The following is a 27,068-nucleotide window of genomic DNA, read 5'->3' as shown; positions in this document are numbered from 1 at the left end:
CAAGCAAAGCAAAGAAAAATCAGTTGTTCAAATAGATGTTGCAAGTTCTTTTCTCTGGGTAGTGACGTGCATAAGCTGTGCTGAATTGTACCTGCCATAAATGTCTCATTTAGAATAAACAACTGGAATAATTTCATTCATTTGATCTGTTTGTAAGATGATGGAGAAGTTGTTGAGCAGGTGATTGGCCAGCAGACAGTTGACCAGGATGAGCCAGGCTTGGAGCCCAGCATTCTGGATGGGATGATCAGACAGCTGCAGCTGGAACAGGATCAGAGAACTGGGGCTGACCAAGAATCTGCTCCAAGTGGCCCCCAAAACGGAGAGGGAACACCCAGAAGAGGTTAGGAATGCTGACAAATTCTTCTGTAATTGTTCTGTCTCCATTTTTATTATGTTGTGTGAAATATCAAACAGGTTTTAACTTCAGTGTTGGTTGGGGGATTAAGATTCCTTTAACATTGTGCTATTTTAATTTTTATTCATTAAAACACTGCTGCTCCTGTGATGAAAGTGCAAAGCCTTTCACTTTCAAAGGGCATTGATAACATGCAAAATATGTGCAATACAATTTTTTTGTAAATATTTGCCAATATAAGTTATTTTTGCATTACTTATTTTTTGCAGAATAAGTACTGTGCCATTGTTCAAACTGGTTTCCCCTGTCCCTTCTTTACAGAGACACTTTAAATGAGACACTTTTCTGAGCTGTGTCCTTGTAGCTTAAATTACGTAACTATATAACATAGATGAAAACTATAATACGTATTTTATTTTATATAATTTTGTAGATATGTGATGTATAATTAGATATTTAATTATTATATGATCTCAGCTCTAGAAAAAGTGCTTTTTAGAGCCTCTCTAGCCTCAGAGCTGTCTGAAATAATTCAGAAGAAACCTTCTTTCACACAACAGTTCCTTTCACTGTGAGATGTGTGGGGACATGACTGGATGTGGCACTCAGTTCTCTGGTATGGTTGACAAGGTAGTCATTGGTCAAATGCTGGACTTAATGATCTTGGAGGTCTTTTCCAGCCTAAATGACTGGGGTTGTAAGAAATGTGGTTATAAGAAATAAGTGTTTTCAAAGTCTCTGTGTAATCTCACTGCATTTTCTACAAGACAGATAATCCCCCGAAGGCCACAAGTCACATCCTTAGATAAAAATACTGCAATTCCTCATATTTTTTTATCTTGTAGCAAGAAGCAACGAGCTTCCAGTTCCCTTCAGCGTGGCTAAACCATGTTGTGTGTGTGTTTCAGCTTTCAGGAGGCCGAGTTTGGACATCCAGTCCCCTCCCAACATCGGGCTGCGGCGCAGCGGGCAGGTGGAGGGCGTGCGGCAGATGCACCAAAACGCCCCGCGCAGCCAGATGGCCACCGAGAGGGACCTGCAGGCCTGGAGGCGCAGGGTCGTGGTGCCTGAGATCCCCCCCAGCTTGCTCAGGTGTGTCAGCAGGCTGCAGGGAGCACTAGGGATGGCACAGCACCTTGGGTTGCTCAAAATGAGTGCTGTTAGACCAAAGGGAGAATGGATGCTGTTGGAATAGTTCAGTGTTGTGAGCAGATGTGCTTAGAAACTCGTAATTGTAAGGTCCGTTCAACAAGAAGAAATTGAAGTTGTCCAGTTGAATGATTCTCCCTATTTCTATATTTTAAATCATCTTAAAGGCCAGCTAGGTCACCCATATTCTTGTTTTCTCTGAAAAAAAAGTTACAGGTTGAATTAATTTCCATGGAAGAGTTGGGTGAGATTGTGCTTTCTTGGAAGAGTTGGGTGCACAATCTCAGCCAACTCTCCCATGTGTATTTCCATGGAAGAGTTGGCTGAGATTGTGAGACTTCTGGAGGTGATGAGTTATAACCACTTGAAATGCTAAGCCAGTTGCTTTTGGAAGTACTGTCAGTGTTCATCTGTGAAAAAGAGAATTAATAGCTAAACATCTCTTTTTAAAGGCACAGCCATAGGTGCTACTGCATCTCTGAAGGTTTCAAGCAGCATTCCCAGTGTTGGGAGGTAAAGCAATTGCAAAGGGAAAAATGAGAATTAAAAATGAAGTTGAAAAACTTGATTATATTTTGATATTTGAAAGGAAGACTTTCTTAACATCCATATTTTTTACTCTTACCTAGAAACAATAGGATGGTTCAGAGCTATTTGAGCAACAATAACATCTGAAATTAAAAATGGAATGGAATCAGCTGTTAGGAATTTTGAGATAGAGATCAGCATTATCAAAACAGGTGTAGAATTAGATTTTCATTACTTTCTTGTAGGAAACAGGAAGAATATCGGATTGCAAAAGGGGAAGAAGAGAGAGACCTTTATGCAACAGAGAAGAAAAAGTCCTTTGAATCTCTGGAAAAGGTACATGGCAGCTCCTAGAAAAGTGGACATTCTGTGCCCAAGGACAAGTGGTGGTGTAGAAAATAAAAACAGAGGTTTCTGGTATGGTTTTGCAAGGTCCCTGATGATTCAGCTTCCAATTATTGCAGGATACAATTCGATTTATTTTTATGAATACCTAGAATTTTTTCTGCTTTTAGTCTTGCCTTCTTCAATGTGAGGTATTTGGGAGTAATTTTTAAAGGCAGGATTGCTTTCAGGCCATTCTGGTTTTACTGCAGTTAGACAGCTAGTGCAAGTCCTGCTAAAGCACTGAGGTACAAGTGAGAGCACTCAAGATCCTATATTTGAGGAGTTTCAGGCTATATTGCTGTTCCCTTGTCATTTTACTTTAGATGACACTTTGTTTTGAATGAGGAAACTTCTTCAGACTTCCCTCCTTTCAAATGCTTTTTTCATTATCTGTTCTGTGGGAGAGGTTGGTAAGAAGGAAACATTGGTTATTGAGCTGTTTTTATAAGATCATGGCCTGATTTGCTGTGTCTTGTAGTACAAAACCGTTTGACATGAGAATTCTACTGCATGATCCCCTTTACTGAGGGGAGTTGGGGTTGAAACAAAATGATCAATAATGTCCCTTCCAACCCAAACCATTCTCTGATTCTATAATTCAGCGTTGTAGGCAGTTAGTATATTGATTCTGTAAATACATTTATCAGGTTGTGTGAATGGAGCTGTCACAGCAGTTTGTAAGGAGCAATTACTTACAACAACTACTACATCCTAAATTTGGAGCAGCAAATTTAAAACTTTTGGCTTACAGGAAAATGATTTCTTGTGAAAGGCAGTTATAACAATGAGGCTGTTGCAGTTTTTGCATTCAGCAATGTTTTTAGCCACCCTTTCATCCTCATAAAAGTTTGCCACATAAATATTCTTATTTAACTCCTGTTTTTTCCCTTCTTTATAAATTAGAGTGACTCTGAGTCTTCATTAATCCAATCCAAGCGTAGACTGCACAGACGGAAATATTCCAACTACCGAACAAGGAATAACATTGAACAGCTGGAGTCGTCTGAGGAGGAAAGAGACAACTGCTTTGGCTTGATAGAGCAGGTGAGTTCTCTTCTGAGTTTGAATTTCAGATGTGTTTTGCTGTTTTCCGGTAAAAACTTTCCAATTATGAAAAAATATAAAACATGATATTAATGCAAATAAGTTGATCAGCAACAATCATGAAATTACTACAGTCGTAATATATTTTGATGTATTTCTACTGTTTGGTGTTGCATTTAAATACCTGCATGAATACACCAAGTAGTATTTGGTCAATCAGTTGATACTAAAGTGAGGGTAAAACCTCCCACCTGATTCTAACTTGCATAAATGATCAAAAATATCACAGCAGTGACAGAATATCCCCTTGTTGTGTGTGAGGGGGGATGTGATTGTTTCTATTGATTTATTCCTTTTGCAATGTAAATTCTTCCCTGTCAGTCAGATTTTATGATGTATTTTGCATGACCTAATTGGTTTTATTTCCTTTTTAACAACTTTTTACTAAACTTCTTTTTCATTTGATAATATGGACAACATGTTTTTAAGTTTCAAAGCCTTAAGACATGGTTTTGGCTTGACTTTGTATTTTTAAATTTAGGAACCTGAAGAAAGTGAGGGCTCTGGCTCATCTGATGAAGAGGAAGAGTGGAGAAGTGACAAGAAAAGCAACAGTAATAGTTCCAGGTAAAGTGAAAAAACACATCCCATTGTGAGTTTTACTTGAATTTTGACAAATTAAAAGTTGTATGAAAGCTCTGTTCTGCTTCAGATGTGATCATATGATAATCATCATCATCATCATATAAGGTATAATTAATATGCTTTACTAACACATGATATTGTTATTTACTGTTCCATTTCACCAAAACATTCATGTCTTTTAATGGAACTCCCAACTCCCTCTGCTGTTTTTTGCCAGATGGCAGAGATGAGAGTCTGGAATATTTTTATAGTGTGTTTTGTTCTGGATTTTGAGGGGTGAAAGATTTCATCAGGGAAACTTTTTTCCCAGTTTCGTTTTGGGAATTTTTGGTTGGTTTTTCTATTCCTTGCTCTTAAAAAAAAATCTTTAATTTTTTGAAATTTTATAGTTTTATGTAGAACTGTATAGATAAGTTTTTAATCACTTCATTGTGGCTTTTTTAGGTACTGTTTCAGAATTTTGTTGTACTAGAAATAAAAAATTGTAAAGAATTTAAGCAGTGTTAGCCTTGTGAGTTCCTTAAGGAGGGCTCCTAATTAGTCCAGAATTCCATTGCACAACTTTCTTGAATAAAGTTACTGATTTTAGAATCCACCAGACTTCAGTTATTTGAAGAAATGTGCTTTGAATTACTGGGCTCTCCCAAAAATTCGTGTTAACCTTCAAGCGAAATAATGCTTACAAAAGGTTTAAGTGATTTTGAAGTTGCTTTCAACAATTGCTATCTGCTGGTATTTTTCTAAGAGAGTTCAGCATTCTGAAGCAGTGACAGCTTGCTTCTGTGTTTGTGTTTTCCCTGCCCTCTGTGGACAGTGATTCCTCGAGCAGATATTCCGACTGGATTGCAGATGCTGGGATCAACCTGCAGCCCCCCGTGAGGACCTCGAGGAGGAAAGCAGTCAGGTACTGCAGCACCTCTGAGGATGAGGTGTCAGCAGAGAAATCTTCTCCTCCCAAGAGAAGAAGGAGGAAAAGGAGGAAAAAACCCAAACCGAAAAAGCAGGAGGAGGTATGAATTTCATTTCTTCTGCTGAGTCTGTAATGAATTTCTCTCTTAGGTTTTAGGTCTCTTCGTTAGAAACTGTTAAAATAGTTGTTATTGCCATAAACAAGGATCTTGCTGCCCATGGAATTGATTTGAGACCATTGCAGTGTGAGGGATCTGCTGATTTGTAGGGAAGAATCTGCATTCCAAGTGAAGGCACTTCCATTTACCATATCAAAAGGGTTCTCAAGGCTGCTGATGTTAAAGGGGACATGTTTATTAAATTCAGTACAAAATGTCAGACTTTTCCCAAGGGCATGGAGTGATAGAACAAGGGAGAATGGCCTTAAACTGAAGGAGGGCAAAGTTAGACAGATTAGGAAGAAATTCTTGACTCTGAGGGTGGTGAGGCACTGGGAATGTCCAGAGAAGCTGTGGCTGCCCCATCCCATCCAAGGCCAGGTTAGACAGGGCTTGGAGCAGCTTGGTCTGGTGGAAGGTGTCCCTGCCCATGGTAGGGAGTTGGAACAAGATGATCTTTAAGGTCTTTTCCAGCCCAAATAATTTTGTAACTCTGTAACTTGGTTAAACTGGTTTGTCTGGTTTTTTTACTTGTTTTAATACTGTAGGGACACAGTCACTGCATTGATGGTGGCCATTGATACTTACTTTGAATTAATAATTTTTTACAAGCTACAATAATTACTCTTTTTTAGCTGCTGAAATTTTTAAGTTAATTTAAATAATTACCTTTTTTAAGTTACAACAGCTACCATTGATTGTTTTCTACCATAAAGGAGCAGACAAGTTCTTTTTTTATGCCTGGGGTAATTTTGATACATTTGGTCATGTTTTTCTCTCCATCCTGTCATTTTTTTCCAAGTAGAATCAAATCGTTTCTTGCAGCTTGATCAATTTTTAATTGGGTACTGAGGCTGTCATCTAAATTACAAAACTTTCTGCTAAGATCTGCATAATAATGTCTCGGTAAATCAAATCTCCAGATAGGAAAACAATGTTTAGTATTAGAATTACAAATACAGTTACAACTCAAGCAAAGCCTTGGAGGAATTTTGCTGCTACTCTTTGGAAATGCTCTAGATTAGTCCTTTGTAAGTTAAGCTGTTCTCTGCCAAATGAAAATGGAATGAGTTGTTTTGAGTTCATTTCTGTTATGTCTGATTTTGTGAAGGCTGATGCTGCAGCACAACCACTGAACTTGGAATTGTCCTATGACTGGCACCCTCCAGTTTGGATCACAGACACAGCTCTCCGAAGGTCCCCGTTTGTCCCTCAGATGGGGGACGAGGTAGGAATGTGGATTAAAACCTTGCAATGGTTGTGATTATTATAATTGCTAAATACAGGAAAACATTCACCATTTGGGGCTTGTTGGGGTGATTTTTAGGTGATATATTTCCGACAAGGGCATGAAGCTTATATTGAAGCAGTGAGAAGAAATAACATCTATGAACTGAATCCACACAAGGAGCCCTGGAGGAAAGTGGTGCTTAGGGTAGGTCTGCACTGAACATTCTGTTGGGTCAATACTGGGAGGTTGTGACCGAAGAGTTTTATTATTCTGTTTGCAAAATGTGGATCTGTGAGGTGATCAGTGTTTCTCTATGGAAACAGCAGGGGAAAGTGTCTGCAATTATCAGATTGTCTGTGGGAAGCCCAAATGAAATGCTTGTTAAACTCCTAAGGCTGACAGACTGCCTTCCATTGAAATCGCAAATCTAGTTTCAGTATTTTGCACATGGATACAATTGGTTAATTCATGTTAAACTAATAGTTCTGTGCATGGTGCCTAAGATAAAACTTGCTGAAGCTGTTTGTTCTTAACCTATAGGATCAGGAATTGGTAAAAATTGTTGGAATCAGATATGAAGTTGGTCCTCCCACGTTGTGTTGCCTCAAGCTTGCCTTTATAGATCACGCCACTGGAAAACACACTGACAAATCGTTTTCCATCAGGTATGTGCAGTTTTAATTTCCTGAAAAGTATTTAAGAAGATGTTCCTCTTTAATAATCTTCCTAAAGCCTTGAGACACATGTGAATGATGATTTTTTTTCTATGCAGATACCATGACATGCCAGACGTTATCGACTTCCTTATCTTACGGCAGTTCTATGATGAAGCCCGGCAGAGGAACTGGCAGGCCTGTAAGTGTTTGTGGAGTGTTGGACTAAACAATTTTGAAATCACAAATGTGTCCTTGGCTAATTGCTGTTTGTTGGGTCACAGGGTTCTCTGGTAGGGAAGAGTTGAAAATTTGAACCTTGGAGGGATTGCGGGAGATGTAAATACAGTCGCCAAAACACGTATCAAGACTGTTCTGTTCCCTTTTTTAATTTTAAAACTAAATAATAGGCTTACATGGTTCTAGAGCTTTATGGAGAGAAATCTAGCACTACATTTATCAAAAGTGTTTCTGATTGCATGCAGCAGACAAATAGTTAGATACTTCTCAGTAGAATATCTGTGTTTGCTGCAGCTGACAGGTTTCGCTCCATTATTGATGATGCCTGGTGGTTTGGGACAGTGCTGGGTCAGGAACCTTATCAACCTCAATATCCAGACAGTCACTTCCAGTGTTACAGTGTCAAGTAAGTACAAGAAGATTTTATTTCCAATGTTATTAGAGTGTCTTGCCTCTCACACAACTGCCTCATTGCTACGAGAATGTATAAATTGTTCATTGAAATTATTTTACTCCTTGTACTGTCACTTCTTAGTGGTTTTAAGTTGCTGTTGGAGCACAATGTGAATATGTAATAACTTGTAGCAACTTGTTAATGAATAGTAATGTGGTAAAAGAAGTTGTTGACCTCTTCATGTTTCCTGTATTGACTAATGCTGGCCTCCACAAAGCAAGCAATACAGTTTTCTGTGAACATTAGTTGATAGTTGATTTGGGGATGTTGAATCTCTTCAGTGGTTGCTGACATCAAGGTCCTTATGCCTCAAGTCCTCACATTTCTGTCTCTCACATTTTGCACCCTTTTTGATATCAACAAAGAGGCCTTCACACAAAGAAGAGGAATGGTAAACAAAGATATCTCTGGACTTCAGTGTTTAGAGTCAGGGTATTGACCTTGTCCTGTCCAAGCTGTCTGGAACAGAATCACAGAATGGTTTGGGTTGGAAGAGACCTTAAAAATCATCTTGTTCCACCCCCCTGCCATGGCAGGGACACCTTCTGCTAGACCAGGTTACTCCAAGCCCTGTCCAACCTGGCCTTGGACACTGGCAGGGATGGGGCAGCCAAAACTTCTTTGGGCAACTTGTGTCAGGGCCTTACCACTCTCAGAATCAACAATTCCTTCTTAATATCTAATCTAACCCTGCCCTCCTTCAGTTTAAGGCTATTCCCCCTTGTCCTTCACTCCATGTCATTGTGAAACATCCCTCTGCAGCCTTCTTGTCTCCTCCTTTAGTCACTGAAAGGATGGTTCTGGGATTTTCCTTGGTTTGGATTCCCCCAGCCAAGACAGGACTGTAAGGAGAATAAACAGTGAATATTTAATATTCCTATTTCCATCACACCCAGAGATTGTTCCCATATCTTTTATGGTACATTTAATAGTCACAGTTTCATTGTTGAAGGGCTTTTTAATTTATTTTTTACTCAGGCTTTTGAACATGTTGCTCAGCACAAAGAAGGGTAATTTTATAGCTAATAGACAATCCTGCAAGACTGCCAAGATTGTGTTACATATTTTGGTTTCTTGTCTCATCTACTTTTCTTCTATCTCATTGATTTTCCTTGGTGGGAAGGTGGAAATAACTCCCAGACTGGAGTTCTTGCCTGTTACCTTCCCTTCCTTATTTTGCTGTGTACCACAGTTCTTCCTTAGGAGTGAGTTTTGGTAGGCTTTGGTTGTTTCTTGGCCAGTTCCAAATCAAGTTTCCAGTTATGAAAAAGAGCCTGGTGCCAATTTCCTGGGCTCTGTTCTTCTGCTAGGCCTAAAGGATATTTCAATATTTTAATGCACCAGCCTTAGATAGAAAAGTCTTGAGCTGCTTGAAGTGAATTTAATCACTGACCAGGGAAAGAATGCTGTGCTCTGTAAGACCCCTTTCCAAAGGGACTTAATTCTGCTTGGTTTCACAAACAGCTCTTCTAGAGCAGATATGTGTATGAAAATATCTGGAATGTTTGGCAGCTGTAGTTAGGTTTTGTGACTTGGCTGTGCTCTTGTCACATATTTAATCATGTCAAATCATTATTACTATTACTGTTGTGTAGAAAATAAATAAATTGAAGATAATTTTCAATTTTTTTTGTTACTTTGTTGGCCAGAGAATAATAGGTGTTTGTGTAGAAGCAGCTTGGTATTGTGAAGTTGGATTACCTGGGTGAATGGAACTTAAGCAGAACTAAGTGGGGCTTAATCTGAACTAAATTGTATTTATAAAGTCTTGCATGCAAAATTATGAAGTATTTCAGCCATTTGTGAATATCAACAACTTGTGAATTATTGGTCAATAACTGGGGAGGAGAACTGAGCAGATGAACTCTGTTAGTTATAAAGATCAAACAGACTGAATGTAATGGATCCAAATTTTCCTGAGTCATTGGGAAATCCAAACCAATGGAGAGCTGCTTTTACCTAAGCAGGAGTTTAGTTACAAAACACTCTGAGCATCATCATTTCCATTTCAAGTTGGTTTGAAATAAATACCCAGGAGGCATTAAACCAAATACCTGAGTTTATTAAGGAGTCAGAAGTAGACCCAGGAATGTGGAGAACTCTGACAGGAAACTGCTGGCAAAGCTGCAAATCTCTGGAGGGAAATTGGTGATTTGCAGACTGATCTATTTGTGTCTGGTATGTGCTTGTAATAAAGAATAATATTGGGAGCATAAGGATTGTAGGAAAGATCCAACACTGCATCCTGCAGGGTAGTTCTTCCTCTGGGACAGTGAGGTGTGAATGTCTGATGCAGTCAGACATTTCTTACCTTTGAAATAGCAAAATTCGTTGGTATTTCATGTGTTTTTAAAAACATGTAAAACTCTGGTCAAATGTGGTGGGATTTGGAGAGATCTCAAAATGATGTTCACACCTAATAGTTAAGTATCAGACTGAATATACAGATTTATCAATAGCACTTGTGTTTGCTTTTGCTTTGTCTTGGACCTTAATTAACTTCAGTTTCTTCATTCTGTATTTATTCTTTGCTTTGTCTTGATGTGCTTGGTTGGCCTCATAAATTGAAATGCTAACATATGAAATTCCTCGCTTACTGCTCTCCCATAATCCATGGACTTGAACAACTCTTGTGATCAGCAGAAAAAAATCCTCTCCTGTGTTTTTTCTCAAATCTCCCTCTTGATGTTACCGTGCTTTTCTAAATGTGGAGTGTATTTTCTTCTTCATCTTCTTGTAAAATTGATTTATGTATTGGGTAAATTGCATACAGCCAAAACGAGGAGCACAGTTTTAATCTGAAATTCATGATGAATGTTTCCTTTTTGCTGATTGCAAACCAATGCTTTTGTTTATGTCATGTCTTTAGAGTGTATTTTGTCACTACCTAAAAACAGCTGTAATTTAAATGTGCTTATAGCTGAGATTTAAATGTGCTTGGAGGGAATACCACTGAGTCAAGATAAATCATTTCAAATTTTTGTTTTTTTTTTTAACTTGGTGAATCAGATGGGACAATGGTGAAATTGAAAAGCTGAGCCCGTGGGACATGGAGCCAGTCCCTGATAATGGTAAGTTAAGAAACTAATAAAACAACTGAATGTGCTTTTTTCCCTTTTTCCAGTTCCTTTGTTTCATGCAGGTAGTAGACCTGAGGTGATTATTGTCTTAAAGACCAGTCTTGATTCAGGTTTAGTGAAATAATTTGACTATACCTCTCTTTTTTTTTTTTTTTCTTTTGCATCTTCCAGAGCAATTTGGAAAAAAATACTTTAAATGTGCAGCTCTGGTTTATGGGATAAAACCTGCCAGTTCCAAATGTCAATCTTCAAAAAATACCCCAAGTTTCAAACTGAGTTTGTTGTAATACGTCACAATACAGGAGGGTGTGAGAAGAATAGATATAAAATAACATCCAGTCAGCAAATTCTTACTGCACATAGTTTAAAAATCAACAATTTATAGAGTTTGATGGTCAAATCCAGATTATCTGTAAATGAAACAGCTGGATTCCTTGTTTGCCTTATCAATTCACTTTTCCAGTTCTTGACAGTACCAGCTTGGTGGAGGGAAGAAAGTTTGGGAGATACTGGGAGAATAGTTACTGAATTAGCTGTGACAAAGATAACAAAATGAATTTAGAGCTGCAGAAAAAGAGAATAAAGGATATTTTGCTATTTGTGTACATTCTGTGTAATTTTTTCCCACAGCCTTAGCATTAAACTCCAAGGCAAGAATTTTTTTATCAGTTGCAAGCATACAATTATTAAATAAATGTGAGTACTTAACAATGTATCTTGGTCTCACTTCTTCCCCAATTTGCTCTCCTCAGTTGATCAGCCTGAAGAATTAGGAGCCAGTGTCTCTGTGACTTTGGAAGAGGTGGAGAAGCTCCTGTACAAACCCCAGGAAGGGGAGTGGGGGATGAAATCCCGTGATGAGGCCTGTGAACGGATTATCCGTGGGATTGATCAGCTCATGACTCTTGGTGAGTGTGATTTCAGCTTTAGGTAGTTTTCTCCTGATGTTACATTTATAAACAGGTCCTGGAATATCCATGGCATGCTTTAAAAGTTCCCTGTGATAATGTAATTACATGGTCATATATTTTTCTGTGCAGTTCTTTCTGTTTGTACTGAGATTTTTATCATTTTGTGCATTATTGGTTTTATAACACCCACCCAGCTCACTTGCCATGTGCCTACAGGCTTTGGAGTAGAATCCTAGAATGGGTTGGGTTAAGAGGAACCTTAAAGCTCATCTCCTTCCAGCCCCTGCCAATGGCAGGGACACCTTCCACTGTCCCAGGCTGCTCCAGGATCCTGGCCTTGGACACTGCCAGGGATCCAGGGGCAGCCACAGCTTCTCTGGGAATTCTATCCCAGGGCCTCCCCACCCTGCCAGGGAACAATTCCTAATTCCCAATATCCCATCTCTCCCTGCTCTCTGTCATTCTGCAGCCATTCCCCCTTGTCCTGGCACTACATCTTTGTAAACAGTCTCTCTCCATCTTTCCTTTTGGCTCCTTCAGATACTGGAAAGCCAAAAATTAGGTCAAACAGTTAAATCTTGCTGCTCTTGCTGTTTTTCCCCAGACATCTCAGCAGCTTTTGCTGGCCCTGTGGACCTTTGCACATACCCCAAGTACTGCACGGTGATCGCATATCCCACAGACCTCAACACCATCCGCACCAGGCTGGCCAACAGGTTCTACAGGTCAGTGCTGCCAGGGGCAACAAGGGAGAAGCTCATTTTGAGACTCTACAGAATTAAAATAAACCCTGACATTCTTTCTTTGTGAAATTTGCCATTTGAAATCACCAAATATTAAAAAAAAACCCTAAAGTTACTTCAGTGCTGATGACAATTCAGATTTTGAAGTGCTGTCCTTCGGTTACTTTGAACTTGAAGAAGGTTAAGCTCTTACTATTTTCAGAAATGAGCTTAAACACAAGAGGTGAAATGTTAAATACTGCCAACAGCATTTTTAGTGATAAAAACTTAGAGAAGAGAAAGAGGGAAGAGTTCAGTGATCACAAAGTTCTGATTTGCTGGATGTGCTGGGTATCCGTAGCTCAAAATTAAATTTAATTACATCCTTCATTTAGACCTGCATTGTGTGTCTGTAAATACAGTGAAGAGTCATTGATAGTGCTTTTCCTCCTGTATAAAAGATGGAAAAAATGTCTTGGGGAATAATTTGAAATTCTGGAGGTGAAAAACTGCAAAACTTGAGCTATCTCTGCTTCACAGTTATAAGGAATTGGAAAAATGAGTTGTAAAAATGAAATAACACGTTTATGTCAGCTCATTTCTATCAAGTTATAATTCCAGTTTGTAGCAGTTTCTGAAATCTGTCATTTTACAAGGGGCACTGCTTTGAGTGGTCAGTTGGGCTCAAAGCAAGACAGAAAGGAACATCATAGCTGAGATGTCTTTAAAATTGTAATTAGACAAAGCTCTTGTCACTCCTTTTTAATTGCTCATGCTTTTGTATTTATTAATTAAAAATTTCTCAGCTACAACTCGTGTTCCATTTCTCAGAGCTTTGTAACACACAACTTCTAATATTTCCAGAATAAATGTGATCATTTAAAGCAGTGATTAAATAATACTTTTCCCCTCCTTTTGAATAAGTCAAATGTAAACTTTTTATAAAATGATATGTTTTTAAAGATTCCAGGGAACCCACAGTCCTGGGGATGATTTCAGCAGTATTTCATGATTCAGTGGTAACAAATGCTAGTGGTTACTTGGTCAGCTGTATTAACTGAATTTGTATCACAAATTTGCTGAGGATCAATTACCAATAATGAGTTGAGACATGAGTGATGGAAGATGTGCATTGTTGGTTTTGCATCTTCAAGTTTTCCATGTGAAGTAAAATTTTGAGTGGGACATAAAGGACATCAAAATCTAATATGGACAGAAAATTACAAAGATAGAATTTTTGCTGGTTTTCAGCTTTTCTTTTATATTAAAGGTGCAATATGTTCTAATTTTAAGGAGGATCTCAGCTTTGGTTTGGGAAGTCAGGTACATTGAAAGCAATGCCAGAACCTTCAATGAGCCTGGGAGTGCTATTGCCAGAGCTGCAAAAAAAATCACCACCCAGCTCTTAAAGTTCATCAAGTAAGTGGCATTTTAGTCTAAATAGTGCTTTAATTCTTGTGCTCAGAACAGTGGGAGAGTGAAAACAGCTTCAATACCCCTTCGTGGTGAGTCCTGTTTTGACTGCTTTTGACTAAGGTCAGGTGTAAAATACTATCTGAGTGTTATCCTAAATAGTAAAATGCTCATCTTAGAGGTATTTTAACTTTTTCTCTGGTATTATAGTCCCAAAATGTCACTTGACATTGAGTATGTTGAGTAGCTCAGCCTGTAAAAAGTAAGTTCTGTGCTGTCCTGTATAGAAGTTCCTGTTGTCTGATTTAATTCACTGAAACAAGTGAGTATGGGCAGCCTTCCTGCAGCCCTTTCAAATCCCTAATCCTGATTTTTATATTCCATTTAATACTTAGTTACTGCCTTGCCTTTTGCATGTAGCACTTGGTTGTGGCTGAGTTTATTTTAGGAGACAACAGCTCTGCTTTTGCTCTTCCAGTAACAGAGATTTAATTGCATTGCAGTGATCAGGACTGTACAAACATTTTTGAGCTATGTAGCACAACAGATGATGAACAAGACTGTCATGATGCTGATCTGGTAAGTTGGGGTTTTTGTGGAAAATTTTAATAATTTATTGTTGCAAGAAAAAGCCACCAACTTTCAATATTGTTGGTAAAATTGCTGAGTTATTTACATAGCTAATAGAAATGTGGAATATATTAGGAGTTTTTAATGAATGTTTTATGTCGCTTATTATCCATGAATTGCATTACTGAGAATATTTAGTTACTTAGTTTAGTTACTTACTTAAGTTCAAAGTTGTTGGGTAACTTCTAATTGCAATTTCTGGTGGGGTTTTTCCTTTTTTCAAACCACTGAAGATTCCAGACTCCAACTCTTGTTCTTATCTAGGATATTGCTTTCCAAGTCTCCCAGATTGTGTTGTATTTGTTTTATGCTCATCTTTTGTCTCACTGAAAGAATTAAGAAGAAAATTTGATTTTACTGCAGTCTCAAAGCTAATGACAGTTTTACCACCCATCACCTATATTTTCCTACATCATTTTTAATATTATTAATTTTATTTTGTGCAGGATGATGAAAAATGTGTTCCAAGAACATCATACAGAAGAAGAAAAGTGAGTTGGCCAATCTTTACCTTATAACTCAAACCAGGTTGAATTTTTTCTTGCTATACTTCAGTAATGCTTTTCCTAACTTCTTTTGTCTTTTTTCCCCAAGGGACGAGGCTTAAAAAAAGGAAAAAGCCTGAAAAGTGGCTATGATGAAAACTGTTGGAAGAAGCAGTGTATGGAACTGGTGAATTTAATTTTCCAGTGTGAGGATTCTGAACCTTTCAGGCAGCCAGTTGATTTGGATCAATATCCTGTAAGTTGTTCTTGCTAACCTTGATAGATTCTTTTTTGCTTGCTGTCTTACTATCCCGTATAGGGAAATAATTTTAATTAAGAAAATAGAGATTTATGTAAAGTTATTTTCCTGAGGGTCTGAAATCTGTTTGCTGAGCCTGAGCTATGAATTTGATTTTTTCCCCCTCTTTTAGCTGCTCATGGTATTTTTACTACCCCTTCAGTCACTATTTTTTTATTTTGTCTAAGAGCTCAACAATCTTTATTTAAAGGAAAAAAAAAAACTTCTTTACAGCACATCAGTGTTTTCCTGGTGACTTCACATTTTGAGTTGGAGTCTCACTTCAGGTTTTAAAAACATCTTAAGTGTCTTTAAAAAAACATGAACAGGAGAGAAAGAAAGCTTGAGGTGTTTTGATGGGGTTTGATTTGGAGTTTTTTGGGTGATTTGGGGGTTTTTTTGGCTGTTCTTTTACACCAGATCAGTTGTTTCTCATAGTCAAATTTATGGGATAATGAAAAGGAGATTTTTAAATCAACCAGTCTGAGCAAAAGTGTTGCTTTATGCTGTGGTACTTCTCTTTCCACTGCTGAAGAAAATGGGTCATTTTAGCTACTCTTAAATGACAGAAATAAAATTCAAAACTGTTTTTTTTTCCTTTATAGCTTCACAGAAATCTTTTTTTATCTGTTTTTTATAGGATTACAGACATATTATAGACACTCCAATGGACTTTGGTACAGTGAAAGAAACTCTGGAAGCTGGAAATTACGACACTCCAATGGAACTGTGCAAAGATATAAGGCTGATATTTAGTAATGCAAAATCTTATACTCCAAACAAAAAGTCAAAGGTAGCTGTTAATATCTGGGGCGTTGGCAATGTCTTCATGAAATTAAATCTTATTTTGCAGTTTGTTTATCAGTACTTTTGGTAAAGCTGCTGTCTGGGTAAATAGTGGGGAGAAATATGACAAAAATATTGAATATGTTCCTTTTCTGTTTATCTGGAGTTACATAGGACTGCAAGTGCTTTTTCTATTGCTTTTCTATATATTTTTAATAATAGAAATGTTAGTCTTGGATCAAAGGCTCTGTTTTTAATCTAAACCACTTCCTTACCTAGATTTATAGTATGACCTTGAGACTGTCAGCGCTATTTGAAGAGAAAATCAGGAGAATTGTTTCAGATTTCAAAAATGGTCAGAAACAGAATGAAAAGCTACGGAGAAACCAGAGGTACACAAGGAGAATTAATAATCAAAGCTCAGTGCAGCAGCCCAGCAAAATGCTCAGGTAACCAAACTATGAAAGTATAAAGATCTACCTCAGTTAACTGACATTCATATTGACTCTCACATTTTGTCTGTGAAGAGGGAAGCAATTGGTTTATTAAATGGTTTGATAACTCCATTGGAACTTTCTATAATTCTTACGCAGTAGGAAAAATTTGCAAAAAGCAAATAGGGACTTTTTTGTGGTATTAACTGTGAAATGCAAAGGGACAGAAGTGTAGAATAGGTTGGGGGTTTTGGTTTTGGGGTTTTTTTTAAATATTTGGGCCAGAAAATCAATATTTAACTGACATAATGAGGAATGAAACAAAGGTTTACTTGCTGGATATATTAAAAATATTAAGATCTGCATAAAATACATATTTTATCCTATATAGAATTACATCAGTCCTGTGGAATTTCTAGAAATTGGAACTTGCTGTAGCATTCAGTTGGAAGCTAGATTTGTCTTTTCTCTCTTGAAAGAAAACTTTTGATACAATTGCTGTTTGAGATGATTAATTAATTCCTAATTTGCATGTGAGACAAAATACAAAAGCTAAATGTGGTGAATTATTGAAACAGCTTTTTCCTTTTCTGCTGCTCTCCAACCTTCCTGCTCTGGCAGGGAAAGGATGGGAGAGTTCTAAGAAAAAAAAAATCTAATTTCAGAGGATTACTTTTATACTTTAAAATAAACACACACCAAGATAGGCAGAAATTGTCTTTTGAATCTCACTTGTGCTCATATGTGGAGAATTACATGTGGAGGTTTACAAGGCAGTGAGGTATGGCAGAAATGAGGTTTGGGATAACAGAAATAGCATTATACATCCTGTGCACCTGGATGAATGTCTGAAAACCTGCAGTGTAAGGAAAAACTGATAAAATAGTTTTGTAGGTGAAAATAATTGACTGAGCAGGATGGCAGGTAGCACTCAGACATCTAAATTGGTGAGATTTTCTTGATTTTAAACAGGGAACCTTACAGACAGTTCAACCTTCTGTGTGTCTTAGGAGCTTGGATAATGGTGGAATAATGATAATCTGCATAGCATTTAGTGTAAGGTTTATGTGTGATTATCCAGAGGCTGGGAATCCAACAGGAATTGAGGCTGCTGCTGCAGTTTCCTGGTGAAAATAACAGAACATGGATTGTCTAGAGGACATCCACCACTAAATTCTGTGTTTCTCAGAGCACAGAAAATTGTCTCCACTTGTATAACTTCACTAGGAGAGCAGACTTATTTTAATGGAAGTCCTTCATGTTTATCCTTGCCAGGATAAAAATTGTTCCACACCACATTAGCTCATAAATCCAGCTACCCTCCCAGAAATGTAAAATCCTATCAAATGTTGTTAAAATCCGTAATTGCATTCTCTCTCTTAGTTTTACCTGTGTTGCTTTTACTGCTTTTACTCTCACTAGAAATCTGAAGCAGAAACCATTAAAGTCTCAGGCCAAACTTGAATCAGAGCAGGAAGATTCTTTCCCTCAGCCTACCTCAAGCAGAGCCGCCTGTGTCTCAAGCCATAAACCCAACGCTGGCAACTACAACCAGAGTTCCTCGGGAGAATCCTCGGATTCTGCCTGCCTGGCAGCCTTTGAGAGGAATGGAAAAGCCAGATCCACAACACTAACTAATTATTCTGCTTTATCATCAGGTCAGAATTTGTAATTGCTGTCATTTGCATTTTGAGGTGTTAAACGAGCTTTGCATTTTTAACGGGGAATTTTTTACACAAGGTTTGGGGTTTTTGTGTGATGGAGAATTTTGTGTATTTTGCTGAATTTTGGACACTTACTACATTATTTAGAGTGAATGTTGTAAAATTGCTTTGAAACCATGTAGGACACAGGCAATTTGCTTTTGTTAATCAAGAAATCTGTCAACAGGAAGGCATAGAGTATTTGATAAATGATACTACATAAAATACATTTTATATGCCCATATATGTATATATATATATTATATAAAACTTGTCATCCACAATTAGGAAATGACAGGAGTTCGCTGAGACATTAAAACTTCCTTGTCTTTTTCCCCTACACCTCACCTTGATGAAAATTCAGCTTATTTCAAAGAATAAGAATAGAAGTCCTTTAAAAATGTTAGAATATGTTCTGTGTTGGGGTTTTTTGAACATGCTTTATACTTGAAACTCCTTTTTGAAAATAGCTGGTTTTTTATCTTATTTGAAACTTAAATACAGGTTAAAGAGGGTTCTTGTTATTGAACACTGCATGAATATAGATTTTTTTTGAGATATCAGTTTGATCTCTGTAAGATATTCAGGCATGAGAATGCATTTTAAGACAATGTGAGGAAATTCTGAAGATTTCCAGGATCAGCCAAACGTAGCTTTCAACTGGAAGTTGTTTAGAATTCTAATTGCCACTTCCTGTTGTTTTGGTTTTTTTTTAACAGAGAGTGAAATAGAAGGTTCTGTGGCTTCTTCATCTACTTCCTCTTCATCCTCATCCTCCACAAGCAGCTCAGAAGACAGCAAAGGGTGTTGTGTGGCTCCTGTGTCACCTGCCCTGCACAACGGGGTGTGCAGGAGGAGCAGCAGCAATCGCAGGGTGACTCGGAATCGAGCTGCTCAGAGGAAACAGACAGGTAGGGCTGCACGAGTTTCTTGTCAACAGCAAGACAAGTGCATATTTTTTTTATATATATATATATATATATTAAAAAAACCTAAGTGTAGTTAGTCTTTTTTACATCATTGGATATGTACGATGCTCATTTATTGGTGATTGTTTTAAAGCTGTCAAATGCTACACTCAATTTATAAAAGATTTTTTTTTCATGACTTAGAAGAGGGCAGAAACCAAGAGCCTGGTGAGAAGCAATGCCTTGCAATGTTTTATATCTTAAGAAAAAAAGCAGCAATTCATAAAGAAGCTGTAATTTTCACAAAACCAAAATGAATCATGACAGCAAAAGCACATGATTATCACTAGGAATATATTTTGTGAAGTGAACCTGTCCCAGTTTTGACAAGACTTCAAAGCTGCTGTTTTATATTTAAGATATTAACCTCTGTTTTCCTTTACAGGAACACTTCTTCAGGAGAACGGGAATACAAGGAAAACGGTGCGGAAAAAACTATATGGAAGTGACTCTGAAAATACTTCAGTGGTGACATCTGAGTCCCTCAGCAACAGCACTGGCAGGCACAGGAAAACTCCCCGCAGGAGTGCTGCTGTGGCTGCCAATAAACTGAGGCTGATGAGTGATGTGGAGGAAGAGGTTTCGAGCTCAGAAAGTATTGGAATATGCAGGAATAGGAAGCTGCCTCACCGCAACGCCTCGGCCGCCGCCAGGAGAATGCTGCTGGAGGGATCCGAGGATGAGCCAGGCCTAAAGTCTGAGAGTGACAAGGAAATAGAAGAGCAGCTCACCAAGAGGAAAACCCTTTCTCAACCTGGCTCCTCTGCTCCACGAAGGAAATTTGTTAGCGAATCTGAGAATGGAAGCTCTGATTCTGAGCCTGACACACAGACAAAGAGCTGGCAGAGCAATGGTCACAAACAGCTCCGGGGCTCTGTGTGCTCTCTGTCACCCAAAGTGAAAAGTCCCACCTTAGACTTTTCAGAGGAGGACTCCAAAAGCCATAATTCTGAGGATGGGAGCAGCCAGAAAGTTTCTGATCAGTCAACATCTGCGCATGCTAAGCCTGCACTAAGCAACTCTGAGGATGAGGGGGACTCTGAGTCGGACAGGTGGAATGGCAGGAAAGTCTCTGGGCTGCAGCTCGCTCCTCCTTTAAAAAAAGCAAAAGTGTTGAGTGATCTAGAGGACACAGGAGAATCTGAAGCAGAAGGCAGAGAGGAGGAGAAGAGTTTTGTGTGGGAGAGCTTGGTGCCCACTCGGATTGTCAGGCGTTCCAAACCTGCGGCTGCCAGCAGCTTCCATCGCTCTTCTGACTCGGACTCGGAGAGTGATTCCAATAACAGCAATTACTGTGAAACTGCTGCAAAAACAAAGATGAGGAGGAGAAAAGGAAAAACAAAAGTCGTTAGAAAAGGTAACATTTTTAATGTTAATTCCTCTATTTCTTAGTACTGAGCAGATGACAGAGAAAATCTCCAAGGGAGTAGAGTGTTCTCTCACTTTGTTCTGCTCCTTGTGTGGAGAATTTCAGTAACCAAAACCCTCTGGTTTTGCAGTTCTGTTACCTTATCTTAATTTCCTGTTGAGATTTTCTGTGCTAAAGCAGATTTACAACTGTTATTTTCAATGTGAAGTAGCTTTATTGATAGTTTTTCAAAATTAATTTGATAGAAAGGTGCTTCAATTATATTCTCACATCCCTGGTGTGCACCAGAACCTGAAACTTGATTTGACTTTGAGATTTTCTTCTGTCAGTGATGTGTAGAGTCCTTGAGACAGAGAGGCACTTTGCAGAAGTCAGATTTATCATTCCACTTGTTTCAGGAAGTTACATTCTTTGATTTTATTTTTTTTTTTTATTTTACTCTAGAATTTTATCTGTCACTCAGATCTTTGTGTGGTGGCTGACACATGATTTAGAGAGTTGTTTTGGTTTGGGGTTTTTGTTAAGCTGATGAGAATGATGCTGATGTTTATTAAACCAGGTAGCGTACATTGTGCCTTCATATAATTAGGGAATTAGTCCTGATTTGGGATTTGAAAGATTATTCAGAGGTTGGTGTTTGGTCTTATCCTTCCAAACCTGTCACTGTGCTTTAAGAATCTTGAGAAGAGAATTAATGTCTCTTGAGGTGACTCTGTCTTGACAGTTTTCCACAAGGATTATTTACTTGCTTTGTACCAAAATCTTAGTTTTAATACATGTATAAAGGCATATTTATAGAGTTTCTATTTTCAAATAAGTATGTATTTTATATATATATATAAATATAACTATATGAATATACATATACATACTGCACAATTAACCTGCTAAAACAATTTATGTGCAAGCTTTGCTTTGGTTTTTTTTTAAATATATATAATATAAATAACATATCTATTTTGATCTATAAAACACAGCCTTTATATAGTTCTGTAATGTATATTATGCATTATATATTATGGATAAGTAGTATTTAGCTTGGGTTTTTATGTATTAGTAAAGACTTAAAGCAAAATTTTCAGATAAATTGTCAATACCTTGTGGACTGTAGTGCCCTCTGCAGCTGAGCTGGATTTTCCTACCCAGCATTCCAGGTTTGGAATTTGGCCTGAACTCCAGGACACCTCAATGAACAAGACTTGCCCATCTTGGTGTCTTTTAAAAGCTCTCCCAGTTTCTGTGGCTAGTTGGTTTAATACTCCCTCTTTCTGCCTGTGCCACCTTTTGTACCTTTGCAGCTTTTCATTCTGGATGTTCAGTGAGGAATTTCAACACATTCTATTGTACATTTGTTCCAAATGTAAGATCTTGTACACAAGTGTTAGTATTCTGGCAGTGTTGCAGAAAGGTTGGACCCCTTTATTCTTTAGCCTTGTGTTGCAGCTATTTAATAATAGGACAGTGTAGAAGAAAAGATTTAACTCCTTATTTTTTTAGTGTGTTAATTAGTTCAGCTTTTATACAGCATTTTGCAGTGTTCAGCAGAAATGTGTTGTGCTTTGGCCACAAAATCACCTAATGCACCTGCTACAAGTAGTAGTAGTCATGTATAATTTCTGGAAACTGTTAACAAAGAAAGGAGCATAATTATCCTTTGAAAACATAAAAATAGAATTATACTAAAGTAGTACATAAAAAGATTTACACTGAAATAAGGACCAGTTTTGGTGTATAATGAGATTGTTAATATTGGTACTCAAGCTGGACATTAGAATTTATGTCCCATAACTTCTTTTTTTTTTTTCAAATTTACTTCAAGAACTTCTTTTTTATTTTAATTCATATATATGAATAATTGTTTTATTTAGAAGAGAAACACTGACCTTCATAGCATCATTTACATGATTTACAGACTGAATATCTATTTTAAAACCCAACATAGGAAGCAACTTCTAAGTTAAATAAACTACAGAATGGAAGATTCAATTGCTGCTGTTAGCAGCAGTCTGAGTGCTTAAGTCTCTTAGGAGCTGAAGGCTTTCAATGTCCTCCACTTGAAACCATCTGAAATTTGTCTCTACATAGAATATTACAGGTTTTTTTTAGAATAAAAGGTCTCACATGTAACTAATATCACCAGTTTTATTGTAGTAAGAAAATTACAACTTTTAATGGTAGAAGTGTTAATAATATGAAAGCATTTGTCTGCTCAGGTAATTTATAATTTCTGAGGTAATTAACAGGGTGATGCTAAAGAATGCTCTTTTGAGATAATGAAAAGGTTTGAAAATCACAATCTCAAGAGTGAAAAATATCCCTGGGACTGGCTGATGGTATTTTTAGTCAAGAATTGAGATAAATTGCACTTAACAGTTGAAATCAAAATAAAATGCAGTGCTTTTGTGTATTTCATACGCATGAAGAATTACATAATTCCAGGTGGCAGCGTTTGAGCATAATAAACGAATTATTTCAGGAATGTAAGACATTAAAAAGAACTTTTTTCTCTCTCTTTTGTAGAACCACCATCAGAGGAGGCTGGCCAGAGTGCCAAAGTGCTGCGGAGCAGGACGTGCATCATCAACTACAAGAAACACATCAAGGTAGCCAACGTGGCGGAGAAGAAAAACCCCCGCAGATGTGCCACGCTGGCAGCAAATAAGATTAAGATCATGAGTGATGCAAAGGAGGAATTATCGAGCTCAGAAAGTGTTTATCCAGTCAGAAAGAACAAGAAGCAGCTCCAGGGTAGTGTGTCCTCAGCCTGCAGGAAGAAGCTGTTCGACAGCTCGGAGGTGGAGGCTTGTTCCAGGTCTGAAAATGAGAGGGAACAGGTTGGTGGTAGAAAAAAACTTTCCTGCCCTGAGTCTTCTGTTTCTAAAAGGAAATATATTATTGAGTCTGAGAATGAAAGGACTGACTCGGAGACAGAGACTCAGAAGCAGAGTGATAACCACAAGCAGCCACACAAAACCCTCTGTGCTGCTGCTCTGAATAATCTTGACTTCGACTCCTCGGAGGAGAATTCCACAAACCACAGGGTAGAAAACGGGGGGAACTGGGGAATTTCTAGGCAGGCAGCTTCAGCCCTCAACCATTGTACGAGTAACTCTGAAGAGGAGGGAGATTCTGACTCAGCTAAACTTGAAAATAAAACTAAAAATACCAGAGTAGCAGCAAATAAAAAATCCAGAGCTTCTTTCAAGAGATCAAAACTGTTGGACGACTTCAGAGAAACAACAGAATCCGAAACTGGGGGAAAGAAAGAGGAGAAAAGCTCTGTCTCCGAGGATGTGGAAGCACCTGGGACCGCAGGAAGCTCCAAAACCAACTTCAACTGTTTCTCCGCCTCGGACTCGGGAACCGATAACACCATCTGCAGCGACGCCACGGAAACGAGGAAGCGCAAGAGGAAATCCAAAGCCAACCGGAAAGAAATCCCCAACCCCGACTCACTGAAGCCTTCCAGGAGAGCGCCGCGCAGGAAACGGCGGAAAGGCAGCCAGGAGCAGGACTCGGAGGACGTGGAGTACGGCGAGTGCCGGCGAGCCAAGCGGCGCTCCAAGATCCGCACGCGCAACGGCGGCCGGCGGACTGTGCGCTACGACGACGGCGACGACGACGATGACAGAGCCCTCGAGGACGCCGAGTGCGACACGTAACCTTAACAAAAGGAAAGCCAGCCCCATCTCTTTTATTTTCTTTTTTCTTTTTTTTCTTTTTTTTTTTTTTTTAATGGTAATAGCACTAGAACTCCTGATGGACGCTGGCTCTTCTTTGTCCTACATTTCAGGGAATATATTTATATTTTTCTATGAAAAAGTTATGAATGTGATTAGATGATGACTTTTCTCCTTTTCATATTTTGACTTGCACTTGCCTGCCCATGTAGCAGCATTTAGCACAGATGCCAAAATGTGCCTCATTATAGGGGCAATTTTTTTGTCTTTACTGGTATTTTATTACATATAAACAAGAGTTAAAAAAAATGTTAAAACACTGCAAACAGGTTAATAGCAGTATGTTGAGTATTATTGTTATGGGTGCTGCAATGAAATACTACCTAGGTCGTGCAACATTCAAGAACAGATTTCAAACATCTCTAATGCTGTATGAAATCATCTACAATAGCAACAGGCTTCTAAATAATAGTACACACTCTTACAAACCTGGTGGATGCAAGCATTGCATCAAAAGAGGAATGAAAAGGCTGATAACTTCACAACTTGATTCAGTGCAGATGTTACATGTTCTGCACTTGCACTGCTGAGAAGCAGTTACCAGTGAAGTTTATTTGCCAGTTCCAGGGGCTTTGGTGAAGAGAGGGTTCTGCTGACAGGTAGTACATCATTAATGTGACTTCTATACTGTAAACTTTAAGATTATGAAATGCAGGTGAACTCTTGGGCCTAAGGGTTTTTGTGTGTTTTCTTTATAAAATGGAAAAACAAACAAAACACTTGTTCTGTTTTCTTTATGCGTGGAAAGCTTGAGGTGCAGGATTCCGACATTCCAGACCTTTTTTTTTTGCTACGTTTCTGTTGTTCCTCCATATTTAAAGTGTTTGAATGTTGGATTTCCCATTGATTAAACCTTACCAGTTTCTGAGCATTGCAGTACATCTCCTGTTTTCACAATGTTTGAGGTGGCTCTTGTTGACAGGAAAGAAAATATCTCCAGGAAAATATGTGGAAGTTCCTATGGTTGAACACATAACAACAAAAACACAGTAAATTCGTAGTTTTCCCTGGAATTGTGCTGGTGGGAGCCCCAAGACAGCTGCCCCCAGCCCAACACCAAGGAATCTCTGCTCCTTTCCCACTCCAGGTTTCCTCCTCTGCTCTGCTGCTTCCCTTTCTCACAACTGGGAAAACTTGGGGATTCCTGATTTTATCATTCAACAGAAGATGTGGCAGAATATCAGGTTTATCCTAACTTAGCTCATTTGAACTGAAATAGCAAGTTTGGGAATTGGTTTTCCAGCAGATTGGACTGGCAGTGGGATCTGGAAGGATTTGGGGCTAAAAAAGGTAGTGTGGCTGCACAATCACAGTGAATAATGACAGAACTCCTTGAACAAATGGAAGTGCATCATGGAAAAGGGAGTTGGCATCACTGAGAGCCATTTCAACACTGTCACTGGCATTGTATTTACCATCACTTTGCTTTCCAGGATATTGTCTCAGCATAGAGAAATACTCTTTATTGTTTTTTTCTTAAAACTTCAACATGAAGTCCAAAAATAATTTAAATCATTCTTGCCCCAGGAAATTTTATTTAGAGCATAGTCTTTAATAGGATGCAGCAGAATTTTGTAAATTCAAGATAAGTGTTTATCTGGGTTCTTTATTTGGTTTCTGAAATACAAACACTGTTGTGTTTAGTGATCAAACTTGAAGGTGGCTTTGTGTTATATTTTAGGGGCAAATTGTTAAAAGATAGTAAGTCCACTATTTTTTTACCTTTTCCACAAAGTTCATTGTTTAGCAGCTGTTCATGCTCGGTCTTCTCTGGAGTCCAACCTCCAGTTTGGGAATAACTGAACTGAACATCAGAGTTTTTATTAATTTTCAGTTTGAACAGCTAAAATTTGGCTGGTTGGTTTGTATTTCTAATCTAGGCTTAGGTTTACAAAGCTGGTTTTCTTCCAGGTGCTGTATTCTGACACTGCACACTCACATGTTCATGGTGATCCCTGAGAGCTGGAGAAGGTTCTGGCCTCTGGAGCTGTAGATCCCAGAGGGAATCACTTTATTATCTAAGAAAAACATGTGCTGGTCTGTACTTCCTAATTTTATACACATAGACAGGTTCCAAAGAGGCAGTGGGAAGAGAAATTATTAAACTGGAAAGGTATTTCGACTCTTTCACCCTTTCAGAGTTTATTTATTTTTAATTTATTTAAAGGAGCATGCTGACCCTTACAGAACTCGTTCTTTCCAGCCTTGCAAAAAGGCAGTGCTTTCAATTTCCTGGTATTTTGAAATCAGCGTTTTTTGTTTGGTCTAGCTGTACTCAGGGAAGTAAAGTAGTAGACCTATGAAAGTAGGATCTTTATTTATTTTGGGGGGTGTTTTGGTTTGTTTTGTTCTAAAGCAGGACCTGAATCTGTGATGGTGATCAGGCAGCATGAATGGAGGGAAACATTTAAAGTGCAGGACAGGATCGTAAAGGAATCAATTTCTTTAGTGTTAAAGGCTTTGATGATGTACATGTGTTAGTGGACCAAAGTAAAGCTGTACATACACCTGGAATGTCACTGTGCTCTTATTTGGTTCAACAAGGCTAAGGGCTGCGTCCTGCCCTGGGGTCACAGCAAGCCCTGGAGCTGCAGGCTGGGCAGAGGGGCTGAGAGCTGGGCAAGCCCTGGGGGTGCTGTGACAGCAGCTGGACACAGCCAGGGGGACAAGAGGCCAATGGCAGCTGGGCTGGATCAGGAGTTGTGTGTCCAGCAGGAGCAGGGCAGGGATTGTCCCTCTGTGCTGGGCACTGAGAGGCTCCTGCAGGGCTGTG

General features: G+C 38.5%; 1 protein-coding gene across 1 annotated transcript in view; it reads left to right on the top strand.

Annotated features, from left to right (window-relative positions):
• The window catches only part of BRWD1 (bromodomain and WD repeat domain containing 1), a 42,144-nt gene extending 15,335 nt beyond the window's left edge, over positions 1–26,809 (top strand). The window contains exons 18-41 of the mRNA XM_085082473.1: positions 158–343; positions 1,267–1,450; positions 2,281–2,371; positions 3,326–3,466; positions 4,008–4,093; positions 4,926–5,121; positions 6,290–6,406; positions 6,506–6,613; positions 6,950–7,074; positions 7,182–7,264; positions 7,597–7,708; positions 10,766–10,827; positions 11,589–11,744; positions 12,352–12,472; positions 13,763–13,888; positions 14,386–14,461; positions 14,959–15,003; positions 15,107–15,253; positions 15,936–16,088; positions 16,361–16,530; positions 17,938–18,173; positions 18,938–19,129; positions 19,572–20,543; positions 23,076–26,809. Coding sequence (XP_084938599.1) covers positions 158–343; positions 1,267–1,450; positions 2,281–2,371; positions 3,326–3,466; positions 4,008–4,093; positions 4,926–5,121; positions 6,290–6,406; positions 6,506–6,613; positions 6,950–7,074; positions 7,182–7,264; positions 7,597–7,708; positions 10,766–10,827; positions 11,589–11,744; positions 12,352–12,472; positions 13,763–13,888; positions 14,386–14,461; positions 14,959–15,003; positions 15,107–15,253; positions 15,936–16,088; positions 16,361–16,530; positions 17,938–18,173; positions 18,938–19,129; positions 19,572–20,543; positions 23,076–24,217 — 5,027 coding nt within the window. The 3' untranslated portion in view covers positions 24,218–26,809. The remainder of the gene's footprint in view (positions 1–157; positions 344–1,266; positions 1,451–2,280; positions 2,372–3,325; positions 3,467–4,007; positions 4,094–4,925; positions 5,122–6,289; positions 6,407–6,505; positions 6,614–6,949; positions 7,075–7,181; positions 7,265–7,596; positions 7,709–10,765; positions 10,828–11,588; positions 11,745–12,351; positions 12,473–13,762; positions 13,889–14,385; positions 14,462–14,958; positions 15,004–15,106; positions 15,254–15,935; positions 16,089–16,360; positions 16,531–17,937; positions 18,174–18,937; positions 19,130–19,571; positions 20,544–23,075) is intronic.
• Positions 26,810–27,068: the final 259 nt, after the last annotated feature.

This window comes from Lichenostomus cassidix, chromosome 1, assembly GCF_008360975.1.
Source record: "Lichenostomus cassidix isolate B80296 chromosome 1, HeHo_3.0, whole genome shotgun sequence".
NCBI lineage: Eukaryota > Metazoa > Chordata > Aves > Passeriformes > Meliphagidae > Lichenostomus > Lichenostomus cassidix.
Note: the sequence above shows the minus strand (reverse complement) of the source record. Positions and strands in the feature narration are given on the sequence as shown.